General features: G+C 43.5%; 2 protein-coding genes across 2 annotated transcripts in view; one reads left to right on the top strand and one right to left on the bottom strand.

Moving 5' to 3' along the window:
• LOC120019898 (kinesin-like protein KIF1A) overlaps window positions 1–2,341 on the bottom strand; it is a 37,194-nt gene extending 34,853 nt beyond the window's left edge. The window contains exon 1 of the mRNA XM_038963309.1: window positions 2,236–2,341. Within this exon, the coding sequence (XP_038819237.1) occupies window positions 2,236–2,341 (106 nt within the window). The remainder of the gene's footprint in view (window positions 1–2,235) is intronic.
• A 13,491-nt stretch (window positions 2,342–15,832) lies between these two features.
• On the top strand, window positions 15,833–23,511 carry thap4 (THAP domain containing 4). Its single transcript, XM_038964250.1, has 5 exons — window positions 15,833–15,993; window positions 17,683–17,836; window positions 22,051–22,160; window positions 22,654–22,757; window positions 23,114–23,511. The coding sequence occupies exons 1-5, from the start codon at window positions 15,969–15,971 to the stop codon at window positions 23,228–23,230; spliced, it is 510 nt and encodes a 169-aa protein (XP_038820178.1). The 5' UTR covers window positions 15,833–15,968; the 3' UTR covers window positions 23,231–23,511.
• The last annotated feature ends 900 nt before the right edge of the window (window positions 23,512–24,411 follow it).

Below are 24,411 nucleotides of genomic sequence, written 5' to 3'. Positions count from 1 at the left end.
ACGGTGCCATGTTGAAAGTCACTGAGCGATTCAGTAAGGCCATTCTACTGCCAATGTTTGTCTATGGAGATTGCATGGCTATGTGCTCGATTTTATACACCTGTCAGCAATGGGTGGGGCTGAAATAGCCGAATCCACTAATTTGAAGGGGTGTTCACATACATCTGTATACAGTACATTCGGAAAGTATTCAGACCCCTTGACCTTTTCCACATTTTGTTACAATACAGCCGTATTCTAAAATTGATTAAATAAAACAAATTTCTCATCAATCTACACACAATACCCCACAATGACAAAGCAAAAACATTTTTTTTTTTTTTTTTTACATATATATATTATTTATTTTTCTGGGGGGGTGTATTTTACACCCCTTTTCTCCCCAGTTTTCAATCTTGTCTCATCGCTGCAACTCCCCAACAAGCTCGGGAGAGGCGAAGGTGGAGTCATGCGTCCTCCCGAAACATGACCCGCCTAACCCCACTCCTTAACACCTGCCAGTTTAACCAGGAAGCCAGCTGCACCAATGTGTCGGAGGAAACACAGTTCAACTGGCGACCGGGGTCAGCCTGCAGGCACCCGGCCCACCACAAGGAGTCACTAGAGCGCGATGAGCCAAGTAAAGACCCCCGGCCAAACCCTCCCTAACCCGGACGATGCTGGACCAATTGTCGCAGTCCTACGGGACTCCCAGCCATGGTCGTTTCTAGCACAGCCCGGGAATGAACCCAGTCTGTAGTAATGCCTCTAGCACTGCGATGAGGGGCCTTAGACCGCTGCACTACTCAGGAGGCCCTCGAAAACAGGTTTTTAGAAATGTTTGCAAATGTTTTAAACATAAAATTTTAAAAAAATGATTTACATAAGTATTCAGACCCTTTGCTATGAGACTCGAAATTGAGCTCAGGTGCATCCTGTTTCCAATTATCATCCTTGAGATGTTTCTACACCTGTGGTACATTCAATTGATTGGACATGATTTGGAAAGGCACACACGTGTCTATATAAGGTTCTACAGGTGACAGTGCATGTCAGAGCAAAAACCAAGCCATGAGGTCGAAGGAATTGTCCGTAGAGCTCCAAGACAGGATTGTGTCAAGGCACAGATCTGGGGAAGGGTACCAATACATTTCTGCAGCAAGAACACAGTGACCGCCATCATTCTTAAATGAAGAAGATTGGAACCACCAAGACTCTTCCTAGAGCTGGCCGCCCAGCCAAATTGAGCAATCGGGGGAGAAGGGCCTTGGTCAGGGAGGCGACCAAGAACCCGATGGTCACTCTGACAGAGCTCCAGAGTTCCTCTGTAGAGATGGGAGAACCTTCCAGAAGGACAACCATCTCTGCAGCACTCCACCAATCAGGCATTTATGGTAGAGTGGCCAGACGGAAGCCACTCCTCAGTAAAAGGCCCATGACAGCCCGCTTGGAGTTTGCCAAAAGGCACCTAAAGGACTCTCACACCATGAGAAACAAGATTCTCTGGTCTGATGAAACCAAGCCTGAATGTCAAGATTCACGTCTGGAGGAAACCAGGCACTGCTCATCACCTGGCCAATACCATCCCTATGGTGAAGCATGGTGGTGGCAGCATCATGTTGTGGGGATGTTTTTCAGCGGCAGGGACTGGGAGACTAGTCAGGATCGAGGGAAAGTTGAACGGAGCAAAGTGCAGAGAGATCCTTGATGAAAACCTGCTCCAGAGCGCTCAGGACCTCAGATTGGGGTGAAGGTTCACCTTCCAACAGAACAACAACCCTAAGCACACAGCCAAGACAACGCAGGAGTGGCTTCGGGACAAGTCCCTGAATGTCCTTGAGTGGCCCAACTAGAGCGCAGACCTGAACCCGATCGAACATCTCTAGAGAGACCTGAAAATAGCTATGCAGCGACACTCCCCCTCCAACCTGACAGAGCTTGAGAGGATCTGCAGAGAAGAATAGGAGAAACTCCCCAAATACAGGTGTGCCAAGCTTGTAGCGTCATACCAAAGAAGACTGTCATCGCTGCCAAAGGTGCTTCAACAAAGTACTGAGTAATGGGTCTGAATACTTATGTAAATGTGATATCAGTTTTTTTATTTTTAATACATTTGCAAAAACAAATCTTATTTTTTATCATGTTATTCAATTATTACCATGCAACTGCAACAAAGATAGCTCAGACGTGCAAGTGCCTTTTGCATTTTCTTACAATACTAGAAATGTCTTATAACACCAAATATCCAATGCTCACTTGTGGTGTTCCCTGTCATCTGGATGATGCACTTGCTCTCCTTCCCGATCTCTCGAGAGTTGAAGGGACGGACCCGGACCGCCACTTTCACTGAAGCCCCCGCCATGCTTCCTGTCAGTGGGGGGCGACGTGTTTATAGAGGAGTTCAGTCAGGAGGGGAGGGGCTTGTCGCCAGGTAGACACCTGACACCTGTGGAGAGGGAAGTCATGTTGAGATGAAGCTCTGAATGAAGATCTGATTTTAACTACTTTGTAATGCCATCATCTAACAGAAAAACGGGTAACAACTTTACATAACCTGCATGGTTGCATTATGATGCAGTTATAGTGCATTGAAATACTTCATGAGGACCTGGCCCCTTATAAGGTCTTATACTCCTCTTATAATGATCCTGACTAAATGCCAGCCAGTTACCTTGTTTTTAGTAGCACTGTATGGTTGTAAAGTCTAGGCACATATATTTCCCTTATGAATTGACTGCTAGATGACATACAGTGTTTCTTATTCTGGAAGAATCACATGACATGTTGTCATTGCCTACTTGTTGGACACAGAATGAAGTTCTCCTAAATCTATTTTTGACAACCATAAACGTAGACTAGGCAGCCCTACATGCTGCGTCATTCGCCACCTCCTCAATGAATTCGGATGACCCACATCATCACCTGCACTTCATGAATCAATGTATCGGTATAGTTGATTCACCTACGATACATCATGCCATCATCACAATGTAGGCCCTCCTTACTTTTTTTTCTTTAGTCGGATAATTCAAAACCTAAAATTAAAATATTCTCAATAAATTGCGTCATTTTAGTCGACTATAAACTAGTACTTGTTGGGGTAAACATTCTAATCTAGGCTATCTAAAATTAAAATGGCTGCTTTCATCGTAGCGGACATCTTTCCTTATTTTTCTCCATCCTCGACGGACCTACTTACAATGGGCGCGTCTACAACGCTGCAGCTGCCAATGCCGACTTTAGTACACCTGCCTGAAGAGTCATAGCCTATGGGTAATAATATGTAACCTAACTGAGGCCTGGGTCTGTTGTCCTATATTGACCAAAAAATGTACCACCCATTACAAAATGGGTTGGCTTGTTACGTTTCATGAATTCGTTGATTCTACAGATATCCACTCGACGCAGCAGCTAAAAATCTCAGTCATATAATTTTATGTGCACACTGTCAGAGCATCATAAAACCTACAGCCCGCAAAAATAATGTCATAAATACATAAATTACATAATTGATATGGATATTAAAGTGACAAATGTTAGTATGCAGCAACCTAGTTCGTGTTTTTTTGTTTACACTCGAAAAGACCCAACATTCATAATGTAAATATTGTTATCTCTACCATCTAGCTCTGCCGCACCTCAAAGCAAACGCACTGTGGAAGCAATTTAATATAGGCCATCACTCAATTTACTGCTAGGCTATTCGCCCACTGTAGAAATAAATGTCATTGAATTCCTCCAGACATAAATTAATCCCTGCAACACATTAACAAATTCATGATTATCAGATTTAGTTGTTTATTTTAGACTGTGGATCTGATCAAATTAAAGAGGCTATTGACAAGATGATTCTGTACATTTAAAAACGATTGTTTCACAATGTCTAATCATATGGATGCCAATTTTCCTCAAAATAACAACACATTTAGTTTACATTATCCAAATAATCCAGACTTCATGCATAAACATGTCGCAGTGCCCTTTTAAGATCCTTGTTTACTGCCCCAAGATAAGGAAGAGCCTCAAAATGGCCAATCCAAACAGACAACCATGAGGAACAACAACCCCCTTGGTTCCCCACTGCGTCAACCCAAGACCGTGATCAAAAACAACATCTCAACAGAAAAGAACAAAACCTCAAATTGTCTTACCAAACCACCTCGAATTCAACAACTGCAGTGGGTTCCTCCTTGATATTTTTCCTTCCGTTAATATCAGCTAACAGCCTCCCTCAGTGTATCCATGCAGGGAGTATCCGCACCGAGCAATAGAGAGAAACGGAGAGAGCTAGACCACCACAGTCAGGGCTATGGCTGGGTGGGTTCCAACAACAGGGCCTGGTACACAGTGGTGCGTCAGTCGGTCTGCCAGCCAAGGGTAGGGGAGTGAACAGGGAGGAGGGAGGAGAGAGAGGAGGGGGCTAGACTGGATTCATGCAGGAGGCGAGCTCAGAGAGAGAGACATAGAACGTCCTATACGGTAGGTCCAAGAAAAATGGTGCTGATGATGATGTCAATGATGACATCATCGTCAGCATCATCGGAGTGGAGCAGGTAGAGAACAGTGAAGCAGCGCAGAGAAGGGGGGGGGGGGGGGGGGGGGGTGAGGGGGGGAGCAGGAAAAGGAAAGGGAGGGGTAGGAGGAGAAGACCAGGTTGAGGGAGGGAGGGAACAGGGGGGAAAAAGAGCTGGGAGAGAGGGGGCATGCAGGTACCAATGGGAAGCCCCCATTATACAAAGCACAGATAATTTGAGGTGGGTGCAGATCTCATTGGTTTCTCACTGAGCTAACCAGTAGAGAGTAAGGTTGTAATTCTATACCTACAGTACTACAACAGAAATGTATCCACTGGCTGTCCAATGGCTGTTCAGTGAATGAAGTCTTTGTTGTTCAAGTTCAAGTATTTAGCTGTGTGGGCAATAGTTAACAATATAGGCTATTGTTTCTCATAAATATGGTTTCTTTGTCTAGTGACCGCAACAAATGTGTTATTATAGAGAGCAGAGATATGTTAATACATCTTCTAAGAAGTAAGCATGTATTTTATTGTATTTAAAATTTTCATGAATGATCTATGTGAAGGAAACATATTATTACTTGAATGGGATTTTCCTCCCTCCAAGATACTGCTCTCTTCCAAGATATTCCACGTTAACTCTTTCATCAAATCATTTCACAAAGTAATCCATTTGAATAAACAGGATCTATCCTTGATCACATACTCTGTCAGAGCCTGGTCATAGAGGAAGCTGAGGAAGGTAATATAAGCTCATTGATTGGACCCCATCTGCTGGACAGCTGTCACTATTACATAAAGCCAACATACACTGAGTGTACCAAACATTAGGATCACCTTTTTAACCTGGTTGCTTCTGTGGGTCGCTCTGGATGGGAGTCTGTTAATGTAACTGAATGTAATGTAAATGTTGAGCGGCTTCACTGCAGGTAGATTGTATGTTTCAATATTCAATTAAAATAAAAAACAATTAAAGAAGGGATCATAGCTTTCACCTGGATTCACCTGGTCAGTCTATGTCATGGAAAGAGCAGGTGTTCTTCATGTTTGTACGCTCAGTGTATATAATGCATTGTAATGTGGTTATAATGCATTGTAAGACCTGCCATTAGCAATGTATGACTTCCTTTATCATTTCTCATTATCCTCTCATGATGATCACACCTCTGCTGCTCTTCTGTTCATCAGATAAGGAAAGACATTATTTAGACAAGCCAAACAGTTGTTACTCTGGCACATTATCTGGACATGTGTCAGCAGATTCAGAAAAGGTTACATCACACATTAATAACATTGCGAGGAATCTAACTATCGATGGCATTTAGTGCACAAAAATATGTTGTTTATTATCTGACAGCCTATCCATCTATAGGCCCTGGCCAAACAAAAAACCCATTCTGTTCTTCCTCACACATGGAGAGTCCTCTGCCGGGCTCGCCAACCCCGCCAATGGCATTGGAGACCTCTGCCACAAGTGAGACACCGCTCCATCGCAAAACTATTTTAAAAAATTAAATACAATTGAAGTCGGAAGTTTACATACACTTAGGTTTGAGTCATTAAAACTCATTTTTCAACCACTCCACAAATTTCTTGTTAACAAACTATCGCTTTGGCAAGTCGGTTACTTTGTGCATGACACAATTAGAATTTTTCCAACAATTGTTTACAGACAGATTATTTCACTTACAATTCACTGTGTCACAATTCCAGTGGGTCAGAAGTTTACATACACTAAGTTGACTGTGCCTTTAAACAGCTGGGAAAATTCCAGAAAATGTTGTCATGGCGTTAGAAGCTTCTGATACGCTAATTGACATCATTTGAGTCAGTTGGAGGTGTACCTGTGGATGTATTTCAAGGCCTACCTTCAAACTCAGTGCCTCTTTGCTTGACATCATGGAAAAATCATAAGAAATCATCCAAGACCTCAGAATTTTTTTTTTTTGGACCTCTAAAAGTCTGGTTCATCCTTGGGAGCAATTTCCAAACGCCTGAAGGTACCACGTTCATCTGTACAAACAATAGTACGCAAGTATAAACATCATGGGACCACGCTGCCGTCATACCACTCAGGAAGGAAACGCGTTCTGTCTCCTAGAGATGAACGTACTTTGGTGCAAAAAGTGCAAATCAATCCCAGAACAACAGCAAAGGACCTTGTGAAGATGCTGGAGGAAACAGGTACAAAAGTATCTATATCCACAGTAAAACGAGTCCTATATCGACATAACCTGAAAGGCCTCTCAGCAAGGAAGAAACCACTGCTCCAAAACCACCATAAAAAAGCCAGACTACGGTTTGCAACTGCACATGGGGACAAAGATCATACTTTTTGGAGAAATGTCCTCTGGTCCGATGAAACAAAAATAGAACTGTTTGGCCATAATGACCATCATTATGTTTGGAGGAAAAGGGGGAGGCTTGCAAGCGGAAGAACATCATCCCAACCGTGTAGCACGGGGGTGGCAGCATCATGTTGTGGGGGTGCTTTGCTGCAGGAGGGACTGGTGCACTTCACAAAATAGATGGCAACATGAGGAAGGAAAATTATGTGGATATATTGAAGCAACATCTCAAGCATCAGTCAGGAAGTTAAAACTTGGTCGCAAATGGGTCTTCCAAATGGACAATGACCCCAAGCATACTTCCAAAGTTGTGGCATAATGGCTTAAGGACAACAATGTCAAGGTATTGGAGTGGCCATCACAAAGCACTGACCTCAATCCTATAGAAAATGTGTGGGCAGAACTGAAAAAGCTTGTGCGAGCAAGGAGGCCTACAAACCTGACTCAGTTACACCAGCTCTGTCAGGAGGAATGGGCCAAAATTCACCCAACTTATTGTGGGAAGCTTGTGGAAGGCTACTCGGAACGTTTGACCCAAGTTAAACAATTTAAAGGCAATGCTACCAAATACTAATTGAGTGTATGTAAACTTCTGACCCACTGGGAGTGTAATGAAAGAAATAAAAGCTGAAATAAATCATTCTCTCTGCTATTATTCTGACATTTCACATTCTTAAAATAAAGTGGTGAACCTAACTGACCTAAGAGAGGGAATTTTTACTAAGGACTTCGAAAGCCAAGTTAACAAACAGATTACTGACCATTTCGAATCCCACCGTACCTTCTCCGCTATGCAATCTGGTTTCAGAGCTGGTCATGGGTGCACCTCAGCCACGCTCAAGGCCATCGATAAGAGACAATAAATACTGTGCAGCCGTATTCATCGACCTGGCCAAGGCTTTCGACTGTCAATCACCACATTCTCATCGGCAGACTCAACAACCTTGGTTTCTCAAGTGATTGCCTCGCCTGGTTCACCAACTACTTCTCTGATAGAGTTCAGTGTGTCAAATCGGAGGGCCTGTTGTCCGGACCTCTGGCAGTCTCTATGGGGGTGCCACAGGGTTCAATTCTCGGGCCGACTCTCTTCGCTGTATACATCAATGATGTCGCTCTTGCTGCTTGTGATTCTCTGATCCACCTCTACGCAGACGACACCATGCTGTATACTTCTGGCCCTTCTTTGGACACTGTGTTAACTAACCTCCAGACGAGCTTCAATGCAATACAACTCTCCTTCCGTGGCCTTCAACTGCTCTTAAATGTAAGTAAAACTAAATGCATGCTCTTCAACCGATCGCTGCCCGCACCTGCCCGCCTGTCCAGCGTCACTACTCTGGACGGTTCTGACTTAGAATATGTGGACAACTACAAATACCTAGGTGTCTGGTTAGACTGTAAACTCTCCTTCCAGACTCACATTAAACATCTCCAATCCAAAATCAAATCTAGAATCGGCTTCCTATTTTGCAACAAAGCATCCTTCACTCATGCTGCCAAACATACCCTCGTAAAACTGACCATCCTACCGATCCTCGACTTCGACGATGTCATTTACGAAATAGCCTCCAACACTCTACTCAACAAATTGGATGCAGTCTATCACAGTGCCATCCGTTTTGTCACCAAAGCCCCATATACTACCAACCACTGCGATCTGTACGCTCTCGTTGGCTGGCCCTCGCTTCATACTCGTCGCCAAACCCACTGGCTCCAGGTCATCTACAAGTCTTTGCTAGGTAAAGCTACGCCTTATCTCAGCTCACTAGTCACCATAGCAGCATCCACCCGTGGCACGTGCTCCAGCAGGTATATCTCCCTGGTCACCCCCAAAGCCAATTGCTCCTTTGGCTGCCTTTCCTTCCAGTTCTCTGCTGCCAATGACTGGAACAAACTGCAAAAATTACTGAAGCTGGAGACACATATCTCCCTCACTAGCTTTAAGCACCAACTGTCAGAGCAGCTCACAGATCACTGCACCTGTACATAGCCCATCTGTAAATAGCCAATCCAACTACCTCATCCCCATACTGTATTTATTTATTTATCTCTCTTCTTTGCACCACAGTATCTCTACTTGCAGATTCATCTTCTGCACATCTACCATTCCAGTGTTTAATTGCGATATTGTAATTATTTCGCCACCATGGGCTATTTATTGCCTTACCTCCCTTATCTTACCTCATTTGCACACAATATAGACTTTTTTTCCGACTGTATTATTGACTTGACTGTATGTTTGTTTATTCCATGTGTAACTCTGTGTTGTTATATGTGTCAAACTGCTTTGCTTTATATTGGCCAGGTCGCAGTTGTAAATGAGATTTTGTTCCCAACTAGCCTACCTGGTTAAATAAAGGTGAAATAAATATAAAATAAAAAATACACACAAATCTAAAGGGATGGAGTAAGAATATTTACATATAAATATATAGATGAGCGATGGCCGAGCGGCATAGGCAAGATGCAATAGACGGTATAAAATACAGTACACACATATGAGATGAGTATGTAAGATATGTAATTATTAAAGTGACTAGTGACAGTCTTTGTCTCCCTCTAGGGGCTGGAGGAGCCTTGGAGTCACCACAAGGAGGTGTCAGGGTACCTATGGAAGGCACTACAAGTCCTTACACCATGGCAACCCTGCCTCCCTACAAGCTGTGGGTATTGATCATGTTCCGGCCTCAATTAGAAAAGGGGACCGTCTTACACAGCTAAACCAAAGGGATCGTTTTTGGATTTACATGAAGATATGGATTTACAAACTACAGGCCACTAAGTACCCTGGTTTAAATGAAGATATGGATTTACAAACTACAGGCCAGTAAGTACACTGGTTGAAATGAAGATATGGATTTACAAACTACAGGCCACTAAGTACCCTGGTTGAAATGAAGATATGAATTTACAAACTACAGGCCACTAAGTACCCTGGTTGAAACGAAGATATGGATTTCTCACCTTTCCTGTCAGGTCGTGATAGGTCCCTTTGCTGTCATCTAGTGGACATATTGCTCTGTTGCCCTCAGCTATGTTTAGACTGTTGTGGTCCATGTTTGCTGTGATCTAGTGTACAGTACTATCAAATAGATGGCTCTCCTATTCTTACCACTTTGCCCAGTCATATTCAAGATTAGAACTACCTTTCTAGGGGTTATGATGCTTCTAGCCAAGAGTTGCATTTTTGATAACATATCTGCAGTATTTCACTTTTTAATGTGTATAGTTTTGCTTACTAGGTGTTGTCCAATGAATTATGTAACCACTCCCTCTTCAAATCAGTGTTGATTGGAAAAAGCTGTTCAAAAGAGGGCATTGTACAGTCGTGGCCAAAATTTTTGAGAATGACACAAATATGAATTTTCACAAAGTCTGCTGCCTCAGATTGTATGATGGCATTTGCATATACTCCAGAATGTTATGAAGAGTGATCAGATGAATTGCAATTAATTGCAAAGTCCCTCTTTGCCATGCAAATGAACTGAATCCCCCAAAAACATTTCCACTGCATTTTAGCCCTGCCACAAAAGGACCAGCTGACATCATGTCAGTGATTCTCTCGTTAACACAGGTGTGAGTGTTGACAAGGACAAGGCTGGAGATCCCTCTGTCATGCTGATTGAGTTCGAATAACAGACTGGAAGCTTCAGAAGGAGGGTGGTGCTTGGAATCATTGTTCTACCTCTGTCAACCATGGTTACCTGCAAGGAAACACATGCCATCATCATTGCTTTGCACAAAAAGGGCTTCACAGGCAAGCATATTGCTGCCAGTAAGATTGCACCTAAATCAACCATTTATCGGATCATCAAGAACTTCAAGGAGAGCGGTTCAATTGTTGTGAAGAAGGCTTCAGGGCGCCCAAGAAAGTCCAGCAAGCGCCAGGACCGTCTCCTAAAGTTGATTCAGCTGCGGGATCGGGGCACCACTAGTACAGAGCTTGCTCAGGAATGGCAGCGGGCAGGTGTGAGTGCATCTGCACGCACAGTGAGGCGAAGACTTTTGGAGGATGGCCTGGTGTCAAGAAAGGCAGCAAAGAAGCCACTTCTCTCCAGGAAAAACATCAGGGACAGACTGATATTCTGCAAAAGGTACAGGGATTGGACTGCTGAGGACTGGAGTAAAGTCATTTTCTCTGATGAATCCCCTTTCCCATTGTTTAGGGCATCCGGAAAAAAGCTTGTCCGGAGAAGACAAGGTGAGCGCTACCATCAGTCCTGTGTCATGCCAACAGTAAAGTATCCTGAGACCATTCATGTGTGGGTTTGCTCCTCAGCCAAGGGAGTGGGCTCACTCACAATTTTGCCTAAGAACACAGCCATGAATAAAGAATGGTACCAACACATCCTCCGAGAGCAACTTCTCCCAACCACCCAGGAACAGTTTGGTGACGAACAATGCCTTTTCCAGCATGATGGATCACCTTGCCATAAGGCACAAAACATCGATATTTTGGGTCCATGGCCAGGAAACTCCCCAGACCTTAATCCCATTGAGAACTTGTAGTCAATCCTCAAGAGGCGGGTGGACAAACAAAAACTCACAAATTCTGACAAACGCCAAGCATTGATTATGCAAGAATGGGCTGCCATCAGTCAGGATGTGGCCCAGAAATTAATTGACAGCATGCCAGGGCGGTTTACAGAGGTCTTGAAAAAGAAGGGTCAACACTACAAATATTGACCCTTTGCATCAACTTCATGTAATTGCCAATAAAAGCCTTTGACACTTATGAAATGCTTGTAATTATACTTCAGTATTCCATAGTAAAGTCTGACAAAAATATCTAAAGACACTGAAGCAGCAAACTTTGTGAAAATTAATATTTGTGTCATTCTCAAAACTTTTGGCCACGACTGTAGTATCATAACTTTGTACTTACTCCCTGACGAAGGCCGAGCAGCCGAAATGCTTCAGAGTTTTTAAACTTTGTTTCCATTGAACATGCCATACAAATAAAGGCATTTTAATGAATTGTATGAAGAGTGCCTTGGTCCTCCTTTCTTTTTGAGAACTAATGGGTGATTTAATATTTTCTACCTGTTCAATACTAATAAGGTTTAACCCAAAGGCCGGCAGATGGCGATATTTAGTCATTTCGGCTTACCGTTCAAACACATTGTATGCAGCCGGCGAAACAGTTGTATCCCTCATGGACTGGTTGTACCTAAAACATTATCCATTCAGGCAGCATAGGATTCGATTTCCTCTAACTTTTTTTATGTTGAGAAGACGGAAAAACGGGGGAAATATGCGTACTTTTGTTATGAAGTACAATTTTCCACCGCCATGCTAGTGCTAAGGTTAAACGCCATGCTAAATGCTAAGGTTAAATGAAATGACTCAATTTCGCCATCTGCTGGCCTTTGGGCTAATTAGGGTCCCTTGGCAAATCTATGGTTCCTACCCTGTCATAGTAGCTTTTTTCTTTATTATCCTGTATGAAGGTTTTTGTTTGAACTTAATTATATCATAAGAATTATATAATATCAAATCTAATTTTATTTGTCACATACACGTGTTTAGCAGATGTTATTGCGGGTGTAGCGAAATGCTTGTGTTTCTGGCTCCAACAGTGCAGTAATATCTAACAAGCAATATAGGCCTATACCAGTGGAGGCTGCTGAGGGGAGGATGGCTCATAATAATGTCTGAAACGGAGCGAATGGAATGGTATCAAACCATGTGTTTGATGTATTTGATACTATTCCACTCCAGTCATTACCACAAGCCGCAAAATACTACATCTCCCATGATTCATCTGTGCACCTGTGGGAGAAGTGTGGGGGATGATTAAGAGGATGAGTGGGGTCAGAAGGGAGTGGGATTATCCAGTGTTGACGAGTAGGAAGGATGTGGCAGTAACAGATGAGGAGAAGGCAGAGAGGATGGCCGAGCGTTTGTCGAAGTACATAGCTCGGTAAAATTTGTCAGAGGAGGGGCAGAGGGGGAGACAGAGAACGAGAGAGGAGCATCCTAAAGTGCTGGATAGGAAGGAGGATGTAAATGATGTGTTGAATGCACCATTTACCATGGCAGAGGTGAAAAGGGCAATAGGTAAGGCTGTAATATAGGAAATTACCACGACACCCCACACATTGACTCTGAACCGGTACGTTGTCTATAGTCTCGCTAATGTTATTTTATCTGCTGCTCTTTAATTACTTGTTACTTTTATTTCTTATTCTTACTCATATTTTTTTTGTGTGTGTGTTTTTTTTAAATGCATTGTTGGTTAGGGGTTCATAAGTAAGCATTTCACTGTAAGGTCTACACCTGTTGTATTCGGCGCATGTGACTAATGACATTTGATTTGATTTGATTTTACAGGCATGCTGGGAACATGAGCGAAGACAGAACACGAGTTTTGGGTGGGTGGGTAATACCCAGGCGAAGGAGATGGGACTGTATTGAAGGGAGTTTAGTCCAAAGGTAGCTATTTCTGTAAATCTACCATGGCTACTGCCACCCCCAGTAGTTGATCTAGAAGTGTTGGAGAGACTAGGAAAAAATAGGGAGGATGTTGATCCATCTGATTGGAGAGACTAGGGAAAGATAGGGAGGGTGTTGATCCATCTGATTTGTTTAAGAGACGTCTTGATACTGTGTATCAGGATTTTGTGGCCATTTACACAGATGGTTCAAAAGATCTAATGACAGGACGTACTGGGTCAGCATTTGTAGTGCAGGAATGTGGGGTGGAAGTCAGAAAATGTATTACAGATCATCTGGCTCTATATGCGGTGGAGCTGATGGCCATACTGTTGGCCTTGCAGTGGGTGGAGGAAGTCAAGCCAGACAGAGTAGTTATTTGCTCTGATTCATGTGGTGTTAATGAGTCTTTAGGTCACGTAGTAGACAATACCTTCTTTATGAGGTGCTACAAACCCATGGCAGGATTAGACAGATGGGCATACAGATAAGATTGATTTGGGTCTCAGCCCCATGTGGGAGTGGAAGGGAATGAAGCAGTTGATGTACTGGCTAAACAAGCACTTAGAAGCGGGGATGTTGATGTTGTAATTTCAATGAGCAAGGCAGAGGCAAAAAGCCTGATATGGACAGTGACGGTGCAGAGATGGCAGGAGCAGTGGAATAGAGCAACTAAGGGCATGCATTTAAACTCAGCAAAAAAAGAAATGTGCCTTTTTCAGGACCCTGTCTTTCAAAGATAATTCGTAAAAATCCAAATAACTTCATAGATTTTAATTGTAAAGGGTTTAAACATTGTTTACGATGCTTGTTCAATGAACCATAAACAATGAATGAACATGCACCTGTGGAACGGTTGTTAAGACACTAACAGCTTTCAGACGGTAGGCAATTAAGGTCACAGTTATGAAAACTTAGGAAACTAAAGAGGCCTTTCTACTGACTCTGAAAAACACCAAAAGAAAGATGCCCAGGGTCCCTGCTCATCTGCGTGAACTTGCCTTAGACATGCTGCAAGGAGGCATGAGGACTGCAGATGTGGCCAGGGAAATAAATTGCGATGTCCGTACTGTGAGACGCCAAAGACAGTGCTACAGGGAGACAGGACGGACAGCTGATCGTCCTCGCAGTGGCAGACCACGTGTAACAACACTTGCACAGGATCGGTACATCCGATCATCACACCTGCGGGACAGGTACAGGATGGCAACAACAACTGCCCGAGTTACACCAGGAACGCACAATCCCTCCATCAGTGCTCAGACTGTCCGCAATAGGCTGAGAGAGGCTGGACTGAGGGCTTGTACCATCACCGGCAACAACGTCGCCAATGGGCATAAACCCACCGTCGCTGGACCAGACAGGACTGGCAAAAAGTGCTCTTCACTGACGAGTCGCGGTTTTGTCTCACCAGGGGTGATGGTCGGATTCGCGTTTATCGTCAAAGGAATGAGCGTTACACCGAGGCCTGTACTCTGGAGCGGGATCAATTTGGAGGTGGAGGGTCCGTCATGGTCTGGGGCGGTGTGTCACAGCATCATCGGACTGAGCTTGTTGTCATTGCAGGCAATCTCAACGCTGTGCGTTACAGGGAAGACATCCTCCTCCCTCATGTGGTACCCTTCCTGCAGGCTCATCCTGACATGACCCTCCAGCATGACAAGAATGTCAGTGTTCTGCCATGGCCAGCGAAGAGCCCGGATCTCAATCCCATTGAGCACGTCTTGGAGCTATTGGATCGGAGGGTGAAGGCTAGGGCCATTCCCCCAAGAAAATGTCCGGGAACTTGCAGGTGCCTTGGTGGAAGAGTGGGGTAACATCTCACAGCAAGAACTGGCAAATCTGGTGCAGTCCATGAGGAGGAGATGTACTGCAGTACTTAATGCAGCTGGTGGCCACACCAGATACTGACTGTTACTTTTGATTTTGACCCCCACCCCCTTTGTTCAGGGACACATTATTACATTTCTGTTAGTCACCTGTCTGTGGAACTTGTTCAGTTTATGTCTCAGTTGTTGAATCTTATGTTCATACAAATATTTACACACAATAAACGCAGTTGACAGTGAGAGGACGTTTCTTTTTTTGCTGAGTTTATTTCAAGTACAGAGGAAAGTCAGGGAGGGGAGGACGGTAGGAGGGGACAGAAGAGAGGAGGCTATTTTTACACGATTTAAGGTTGGGACACAGCCAGTTGAACAAGTCCTTAAATGTGATAGGAAAGGATCCAACAGGAAAGTGTGATTATTGCCAGGAAACAGAGATAGTGGAGTATGTAATGCTACAGTGTGGGCAGTATCAGAGGGAAAGGAAGAGGCTGAGATCTGGTATGAGGGAGAAGGGGATACAGTAAATTAGTTTAATTGTATATTGAGTAGAACGTCATTAGATATAGTCTCAAATATGTTATATTTTTTAAGAGCAACGGGGCTGGCAGGTAGGATTTCGTGTCTTCCTGTCTCTAGCCCACACTCCAGTACAGTAGGTTGCGGTAATGCACCATAACGTTGGATGCCAACCTCCGATAAACCCCACTGAAGAAGATTAATCTGTGAAAAAGGGGGCGTCAGTAACATGACAGCCTGAGAATAATATTGTCGCAGTATTATATGCACCATTTCACTGCTTCGCGAAAGATTGGTCTTCCTTTTCTAACATAATGACATACTTTGAATAAGACAACCTTTGCAATGGCGTGCCCTTTTCACCAGTCAGGTAAGCAATTTTTTTACAATCTAATTCCAACGGTGAAACATTTTATCCTTGAACTGCTTACTTAGCCTACTCTCTATACGTGTATATTCAATGTCAACAGCATACCAACTCGATACAATTTTACTCGGTACATATAGCTTTACTTTATTTAGTTTTTACATATAACACTTGCGACATTGCGCTTTGTGTAGGTTGGCTATAAGGTTAGATTCATGATATCGATAACGGCCCAAGAAACACATTTTATAAATTTCCTTATGGCCCTGCTACACTTCAACCATCGAGCGACTTCACCATTCATTTTCTAGATTAAGGTTGACTCAATCGTTTTAAACTTTTGTTTTACTATTGACAGTTACAGCTGATTTTGGGATTGTATATCTATTCGCTCTTTTTAAATATGTCATTTAATGCATTAGTTTGTCTCTGACTTGTTTAATCAAACGTTTTGCCGCCAGCTCCTTATATCAGGGCATGAAAGTGTCCCGAATTAGCCTAGTACGCAAGTGCGCCCAGCTATATCCTGTCCCGAGATTGTTTTTCCGAGCTAAACCAAAGTTATTTTATAACTAACGCAAGATGGACCACGGCCAGTCATTTGCAATGGGAGCAAATTAATCCACCCGATTAGACTATAATCACTCCACTGTAAAAGGTAAATATCAGCAAACCATTCATATAGTACGTGTAGTACGCGTAAGCTTGGAATAGTGAGTCAGAACCTCACATTGTACTGTGTTGGCAGAACAGGTGTGGTTAGAATCCCCGAGCTGACAAGGTAAAAATCTGTCGTTCTGCCTCTGAGCAAGGCAGTTATTAACCTACTGTTCCCCGGTAGACCGTCATTGTTAATACGAATTTGTTCCCTAACTGACTTGCCTAGTTAAATAAATAAATAGCAAGTAAGTGGGCGAGCCAAGCACAACCTAGTGAGATCCTATTGGCTCGTTCTAGCATAGGCCTACATTTGCTTATTTCCAATAGGGTACGTCTACACTGAAGTCTGCTGTGCGATAAGTCAATTCGCCCTTGCATTACTTCTAAAGAACGCAAAATTAAAACTTTGGCAAAGGATAAAGTCTACAAAACGTAGTTCACTCTGTTCATGACATATTATAGTTTTGGAAACATAAAAATGTATTGAGGTCAAATGTTTAATCAATGAGAATTTGCATAACGTCGGCCAAAATCCATCTAACTCCATCTTCTCCCACTGCCGGTGTTGTACCGAAAAGCTCCCCCTGCAAGCCAACCCCCCCCCCCCCTTTCGCGTGAACGCGCACGCACTCAATTCTTCATTGCTGCGACTTGCTTGCTAGTTGAGATTTCTGATCACGTTAGGCTGCGTTTCATTTTATTTTTTTATGTCCTTTGATCATTTGGTCGAAGGCATATGGCCTCGACTATACACCACTGGCTATTTTACTAAGATTTATGATGTCAAGAAGCTACTATGTTCACAATGTAAACAAAAACAACTTGTGTAATTGGAGGATCATTTGGTACAACCACTAGCAACAATTGATAGTAAAGCAACGCAACCCGTATAGTGGAGCTGAAGTGGCGAGCGACTACGAGTTTTTGTTGCGTATTCATAGGCTACGTCGAAAACCACGGCACGTATCCGATGTCTGGCTAGGCCTACGCAAATGACTGTCCCCTATATGAAGCCCTTGTGTTCCCCCATAGCTGAGCTGAACCCTGCGCTGCTGGCATTGGACTGGCTTCTCGGGGTCTGGGAGTCCGATGAGCCAGGAGAGGGCTCATTCTCCTCCATACCACCTTTCCGCTACAACGAGAGACTGCACTTCTCCCATGTGGGCCAACCAGTCATCAACTTCATGTGAGTTGGACTGACAGCTGACTAGGGTACAGCAGGCCTAACAAAAATCACACTACACAAGTAGAGCCAAGAGAGTCAAGGTTGCGCTTAGCCTGCTATGATTTTTTTGAATCATGTCCTTTCTAGCTCAGTTGGTAGAGTAGGGCGCCTGTAATGACCATACATATGTAAAATGTATGCACGCATGACTAAGTTGCTTTGGATAAAAGTGTCTGCTAAATGACTAATTGTTTTGGATTCAACGTCTGGCATAAATGAGCGTTTGGGTCAGGGAAGTTTCCTCTGACAACCTTTACAAGCCAGAATGTTGAATAAAATTATATTTTGACTAACTTTACCTGTTGTCCGTGTGGTTGGTTCTTTTGCAGGTTGGTGTGTGAGACAATATATCCACAGGAAAGTAGAATTACATCAACTTTTCTGCAAAAAAAGATGATTATGAGATTTGGCTTTAAATTTCTGAAGTGTCAGCAATTTTTATCTTGAATTTATCAAACATGAATGGGTATTGAGTACTATGTAGGTAGAGAACATTAAAACTTGGCTGTCAATAACATTTGGACAAAAATGCAGATAAAACCTTAGTCCCAAGCTATACATGGTAAACACCGCCCAAGAAAATGCTTACTTGCAGGTTCCTTCTTGACAATGCAATAATAATAGATAAGAATATGAACATGAACAAAGTAAATGGCTGAATAGAATAAATAAAATACAGGAACAATTTTATAGTCCAATATTTAAACATGTTTTGGGGAAGGCAGGGATTGGGGGCAAGTGTGTAGTGCATGTGTGCGGAGACTCAGCAGGTGAACTGGACTGACCAAGTGTTCAGCAGTCTGACGGTTTGTAGATAGAAACGGTCTCTGAGCCTGTTGGTATCGGACCTCATGCTCCGATAGCGTCTGCCTGACTAGGGAAGTGAACAGCTGGTGTGTGTGGGGTCCTTGATGTGCGAGACTTCCTCATGCACTGTTTCAAGTAGATGTCCTGGATGGGTGGGAACACTGGGGCCGTCTTCACCCGCTGCTGAAGGGCCTTGCGGTTGTGGAGAGAGCAATTCCTGTACCAGGCCATGATGCAACCGGTCAGGACGCTCTTGATGGTGTAGCGGTAGTATTGGGAGAGGACTGGGGGATGGCATGCCAAATTACTTCAGCCGCCTTAGGAAGTAGCAGCGCTGTTGCACCCTCGACTGGTGGTGTTATTGGTCCATGTCAAGCCCTCAGTGGAAAATGCAGTCCTGTTGCTGTGGATCGGGGCATGTTGCCTTTGGTTTCTGAAGTCAACAGTCAACTCCTTTTGTTCTGCTGATATTGAGGGAGAGGTTGTTGAACTGGCATTGAGGTACCAGGACAGTTACCACCTCCCTATAGGCTGACTCGTTGTTGGTTATCAGGCCTACAACCGTGGTGTCGTCAGCAAACTTGGAGTTGGTGTTGCACAAAGTCAGTTGTGGGTGAACCGGGAGTACAGCAGAGGGCTGAGGACACACCTGTGTTAAGAGTAGTGTGGGGGTGTTGTCAATCCTCAGCCTGTGGTTTTCCCATCAGGTAGTTCAGGATCCAGTTGCAGAGGGTGTTGTCCAGACACAGGACTTTGAGCTTGGTGTCAAGCATAGAGAACAATAGTGTTGAGTGCTGAACTGTAGCCAATGGGGCGATAGTCATTTGGGAATGTCACCTTGGTCTTGGGCATTGGGATGATGGCGGTCTCCTTAAAGCAAGTGGGGGGACTACAGGTTGAAGATGCCCGCCAGCTGGTCAGTGCACACTCTGAGGATGCGGCCAGGGATACTATCTGAGCCGGCTGCTTTGTGAGGATTCACTCTTCTGAGAGTGGAGCGCAAAAGTGCTTGGTCATCCGGTGCAGCGTGAGTCTTCCTGGATGGCTCGTTATTGTCGGCCTTGAAGTGAGCATATGTGGTAAGCTCGCCTGGGAGGGAGGCATCGGTGAGCACTGTAGATGGCTGTAGTCCTTGCGACATGCATCGCGAGTCTGAATTGTTGAACATCGGTTTGAATTTTTTTACTTTTTGCGTCCCTAATGGATTTGCGGAACTCGTACCTGGTTGCCTTGTACTTGCCTTCAAGTTGTCGGGGTTCGTTCTGACATTGAATGCTGCAGTACGGCCTCTGAGCATGGTGTGGATTTTCACCATTCATCCAGGGTTTTTGGTTGGATTGTTATTGTGGGTATAACACATCTCCTAATGAAGCCTGTGACTAACAATGTATATTCCCCAATGTTGGTGGATGAGTCCTGGGTGGATGACTCTTCGAACATATTCCAATCAGTATTCCCAAAACAGACCTGCAGCATTGAGTCTGCCTCTGTCCAGCGCCTCACTGTTCTGTGTTGGTGGCTCCCTCTTGAGTTGCTGCTTGTCGGTGGGGAGTAGGAACAGCGACGTGATCTGATTGGCTGACGTGGGGGCGGTGGTTGGCGTTTTACTCGTCACGGATGTTTGTGTACACCTGTTCCAGCATGTTTCCTATCATGGGTTAGGATACATGTTGGTGATACTTTGGAAGAATTTGGTTGAAATTAGGGATGAACGATATCGGTAAGCATATTGGAATCGGACGATATTAGATAAATGTCAACATCGGCCCGATGTCTAGTTTAATGCCGATGTGCAAAACCGATGTCAAAGCTGACGTGCATACCTATATAACGTAGATGTAATGACGGCATGAAAAATACTGCGCTACACAGAACAAAAGCAGAAAAATACTAAGCGCACACTTCCAACAAGTTTAAGTCGAGCAGTCATTTGAAAGAGTGAACATTTCAGCGAGACTGCTCAAAGGTGAAATCCATCAACGCCAAGATAATGGAATTCATTGCCCTTGACAATCAACCGTTCTCTGTCGTGGATGATGTTGGCTTTCGCCGACTGGTCGAGCACCTCGAGCCCCGGTACACACTACCAAGTAGGCGCTATTTTTCAGATGTTACCCTACCGGAGTTGCACAGTATTGTTGAAACCCACATCCATGAGCTACTTGCTATGGGCGTCACTGCTATTAGCTTCACGACTGACATTTGGACCAGCGACGTCAGCCCCATGAGCATGCTAAGTCTGACAGCACAGTGGTCGACGAGGATTACGTACTGAGGAAAACCGTATTGCATGCTCAAGAATGTGCTGGTTCTCATACCGCTACTACCATTTTAAATGGCATTTGAGAACCTGTTTGAAACTTGAACACACTCCTAGCTCCATTCGAACAACTGAATCGAGAAATATGTTTATCAACTGCGTCTGCAGCGGACGTGATACCCTCTGTCATGGCATTTAAACGCCTGCTCAACAAAACTGCCGACACAGACCGTGGGGTTAACTTGCAAAAGTACTCTACAAGAGGCTGTGAATAAGCAATTCGGTGGCATTCTCTCGGAACCTTTACTGTCGCCACCATGCTCGATGCTAGGTACAAGGACCGCTACTTCGACGCAAACAAGCGGGGTTTACATGAAATGTTAGATAGCTGGACAAGATGGAAAAGGACACTGAGTGCGTACTGAGGAAGAGGCCATGGACAGAGAGCTGAAACTTCACTGCTTGACATGTATGATGAAATCCTGATTGAGACTGAACAAATTAAGAAATGGGTTTTGATTGTTTTACTGGTAATAGGGACATGCGTAAAGGCCAGCAAACTTTAACTGTACTAGAATGCTTAAGGCCACTAAAATGTTTTATCGGTATCGTTTGTTTATTTTTTTGGCAAGGAAAATATCGGTATTGGCCAAAAATGTCATATCGGTTCCTCCCTAGTTAAAATCTCCAGCGACAATATGCCTCCGGGTGAGAGGATTCTTACTGGCTAATGTTCTTGTACCGTTTGAGTGCCGCCTTTGATATTTGCTTGCGCAGAACCATGTAAACGTGCACAAGTTTGGCAAGTATCTTTGACAGAAACCTCAACGCACTTCCAGTGCTTTGAAAAGTATAATTACATCAACTTTCCTGTGGATGTATTGTCTCTCATTTCTACCTGCAAAAGGACCAACCACACGGACAACCGGTAAAGTAAGTTTCAAATATCATTTTATTCAACATTCTGGCTCGTAGAGGTCATGAGGAAATTTTTCTGATCCAAATGCTAATTTATGCCCGACGTGAAATTCGACGTTGGGTTTCTGGGCTAGGATCAACGTACAGTGTTATAATAATCACGTGTACATTTATTTCCCCTGTTCTGCAGGTTTAATGCGTTCCATGCTGAGAATAAGAAACCTATGCACAGGGAGTGTGGCTTCATCAGAATACAACCAGGCGGCAACAGAGTAGCCTTCATTATAGCACAGAACTCAGGTACGAGACTGTTCAATGCTTAGACCTAGCCTATACTTACCCCTCAGATAATTTAGAACGTTGCCCAAGTGGGACTTGAATCTGCAAATCTTTCATTTGTCAGTTCAACTAAGCTATTAAACCAGGTCTGAACCTCTAATCTCAGATAACCCAAATCTGAAGTCTCACGTAATTAGTCAGCGGCTCGATTAAGTTCTGGTTCCATACGTATTGAGAGAAGAGATGAAAAGCTGCTAGAACGAGGAGCAGAACCAGAACAAGAAGTTCCACCCTCTCTCTTTGCAAGTTATGGCCAAATGTCCCCTCCAAATTTCAAAAGATGCCAACACCTTTTTTTTTTTTTTGTCCAAATAACCAGTGACAAAACACCGGAACTACTGCTGCTCATTATCACATTAGTTCCCAACAGATTCTACAGTATCAGTTATGTTTGCATAGATCTGTCCATGAGAGATCAGAACCTCCTATAAATCTGGTGTTCTCTTCTCTACAGGCCTGGTGGAGATTGAGGAAGGAGACCTGACTGGACAGCAGTTAACTCTACACACCCATGCCCTGGCCAGAACCTCCTTCGCTAAAGAACCCCATGTACAGCAGGTGAGACTGCCACTTTCTAGTCTGTTGATACTCTTTTCGATCCAACAAAATTTGGCCTATGCCCCTAATAGATATTCAATGGTTGGTCGAAAAACAATTTACCGCTTTGCTATTTCCTGATCTGTAAATACCGGGGAGTTTAGGGCTTGGGCTTAGAAGCTACCTTGTGCAAAGTTGCTTACAACTTTCTGGTTCTTTTAATTTGTTACGTCAAGTTTTACAAAATTGACAGATCCAATAAAGTGTTACAGAATTTAACAAGCTCCCTTCCAATTGGATACTCTCTGGTGTCAAGTGCACTACTCTGGTTAAACCACAGTAATTAGGATTTGATGGATTCCTGTTCTCTCCCTCAGATTTCCAGAGTGTTCCAGCTGAGACCGGATGGGAAGCTTGAGCAGACTGTCTCCATGGCGATGGAGGGTGGGCCACTTATGCAGCATTTGCACATCACCTACCGCCACTCCTCTTGACCACCAGGAGGTGACGGGGAGTAATAACAAGCACTAGACTTTGTTCATTTGATTTTCCTGCCCCTTAATTAATGCTGATCTAGGTTAGTGTTTTCTCCCATTGGGGTTTGGGGAGGATAAACCAATTCTAGATGTGGTCATTGTGCCAAAAGACAACTGCAACAAGTGATGTTTAAGTGTGTTCAACCCTTAATTTAATGCTACCATAATCAAGTTGTCCTTCTCAGAGGCTGTATTGAACCCAATGGATAAGTTGAATAAAAACAAATGTAACAATCTAATTGTGGTGATTTCACTCCTGTTTACAGCACTTATCACGATAGTGTTTAAAAGTTTATTTTGCATATGAAAGTATATACAGCACAATAAGTCAACTGGACCACAGGAAAGATACTTTAAGATTCAATCATCACTACAGTATCTGAATAAAATACATTAAGATTTTAAAAGATCCAACATTCTAAAATATCCCCCATAAATCAATGGGAGAGTATTCATTAGGGCACACCGTAGCAAAAACATTGCAACAAACAAGTTTCTTATTGGACAAATGCAAGGTTGACCCCTCCCCGTTTCATTACTAGCAAATACAGCACTGTAAAGTGTGCAAAGCCTGGCTAGACGTGCATCCCACAACAGTAATAGCTCATCACACAATTAATGTCCTCTACAGTGGTGCAGCAAAAAAACAATTGGATGTTTTGTCCATTTCTTCAGTGTAAAGTCCCAGAGATGATATGCTGTAGGTATCAGACTGAAGTGAGATCCAGAGGTATGAGCACCTACCAAAGTACTCACGCCGACACAGTAGTGGAAAATGCATTACGACACAAAGATACATGGTTCTGTACAACTACTTTGAGCAAAAGTTCATAATCTGAAGTGTATGGGTCATTCCACAAAATAAGTTCCTTTGAGTCCCTTTAATATTTTGTGCACAAATTATTTTAAAAGCCTGTTATATTAAATGAAGTGCCCTTTTTTAATATAGACCACATGGAAAATTAAACAATGACAAATTCAGCATTTTGACTTCTAGTCTGATGCATCATACGGGCTACATTTCTGTATTTGGAAAGTTATACATCAAACTTTATCGTTGACATGCAAAACATTTTGGGCCTCATGAAACAAATACCAAGACTTTGGGTGGAATTTTCTGAAGTTGATCATCTGCTCGT

Source organism: Salvelinus namaycush, chromosome 25 (assembly GCF_016432855.1).
Source record: "Salvelinus namaycush isolate Seneca chromosome 25, SaNama_1.0, whole genome shotgun sequence".
NCBI lineage: Eukaryota > Metazoa > Chordata > Actinopteri > Salmoniformes > Salmonidae > Salvelinus > Salvelinus namaycush.
The sequence above is the reverse complement of the archived record's forward strand: the minus strand, read 5'-3'. Positions and strand labels throughout refer to the sequence as shown.

What these genes read in the sequence shown, in the direction of transcription:
- thap4 (XM_038964250.1), top strand. Translation starts at nt 15,969, where the DNA reads ATGGCGTGCCCTTTTCACCAGTCAG. An exon ending in GTGCCCTTTTCACCAGTCAG is followed by an intron (nt 15,994 to 17,682) that starts GTAAGCAATTTT and finishes GTTCCCCCATAG; the next exon opens with CTGAGCTGAACCCTGCGCTG. An exon ending in CAACCAGTCATCAACTTCAT is followed by an intron (nt 17,837 to 22,050) that starts GTGAGTTGGACT and finishes CCTGTTCTGCAG; the next exon opens with GTTTAATGCGTTCCATGCTG.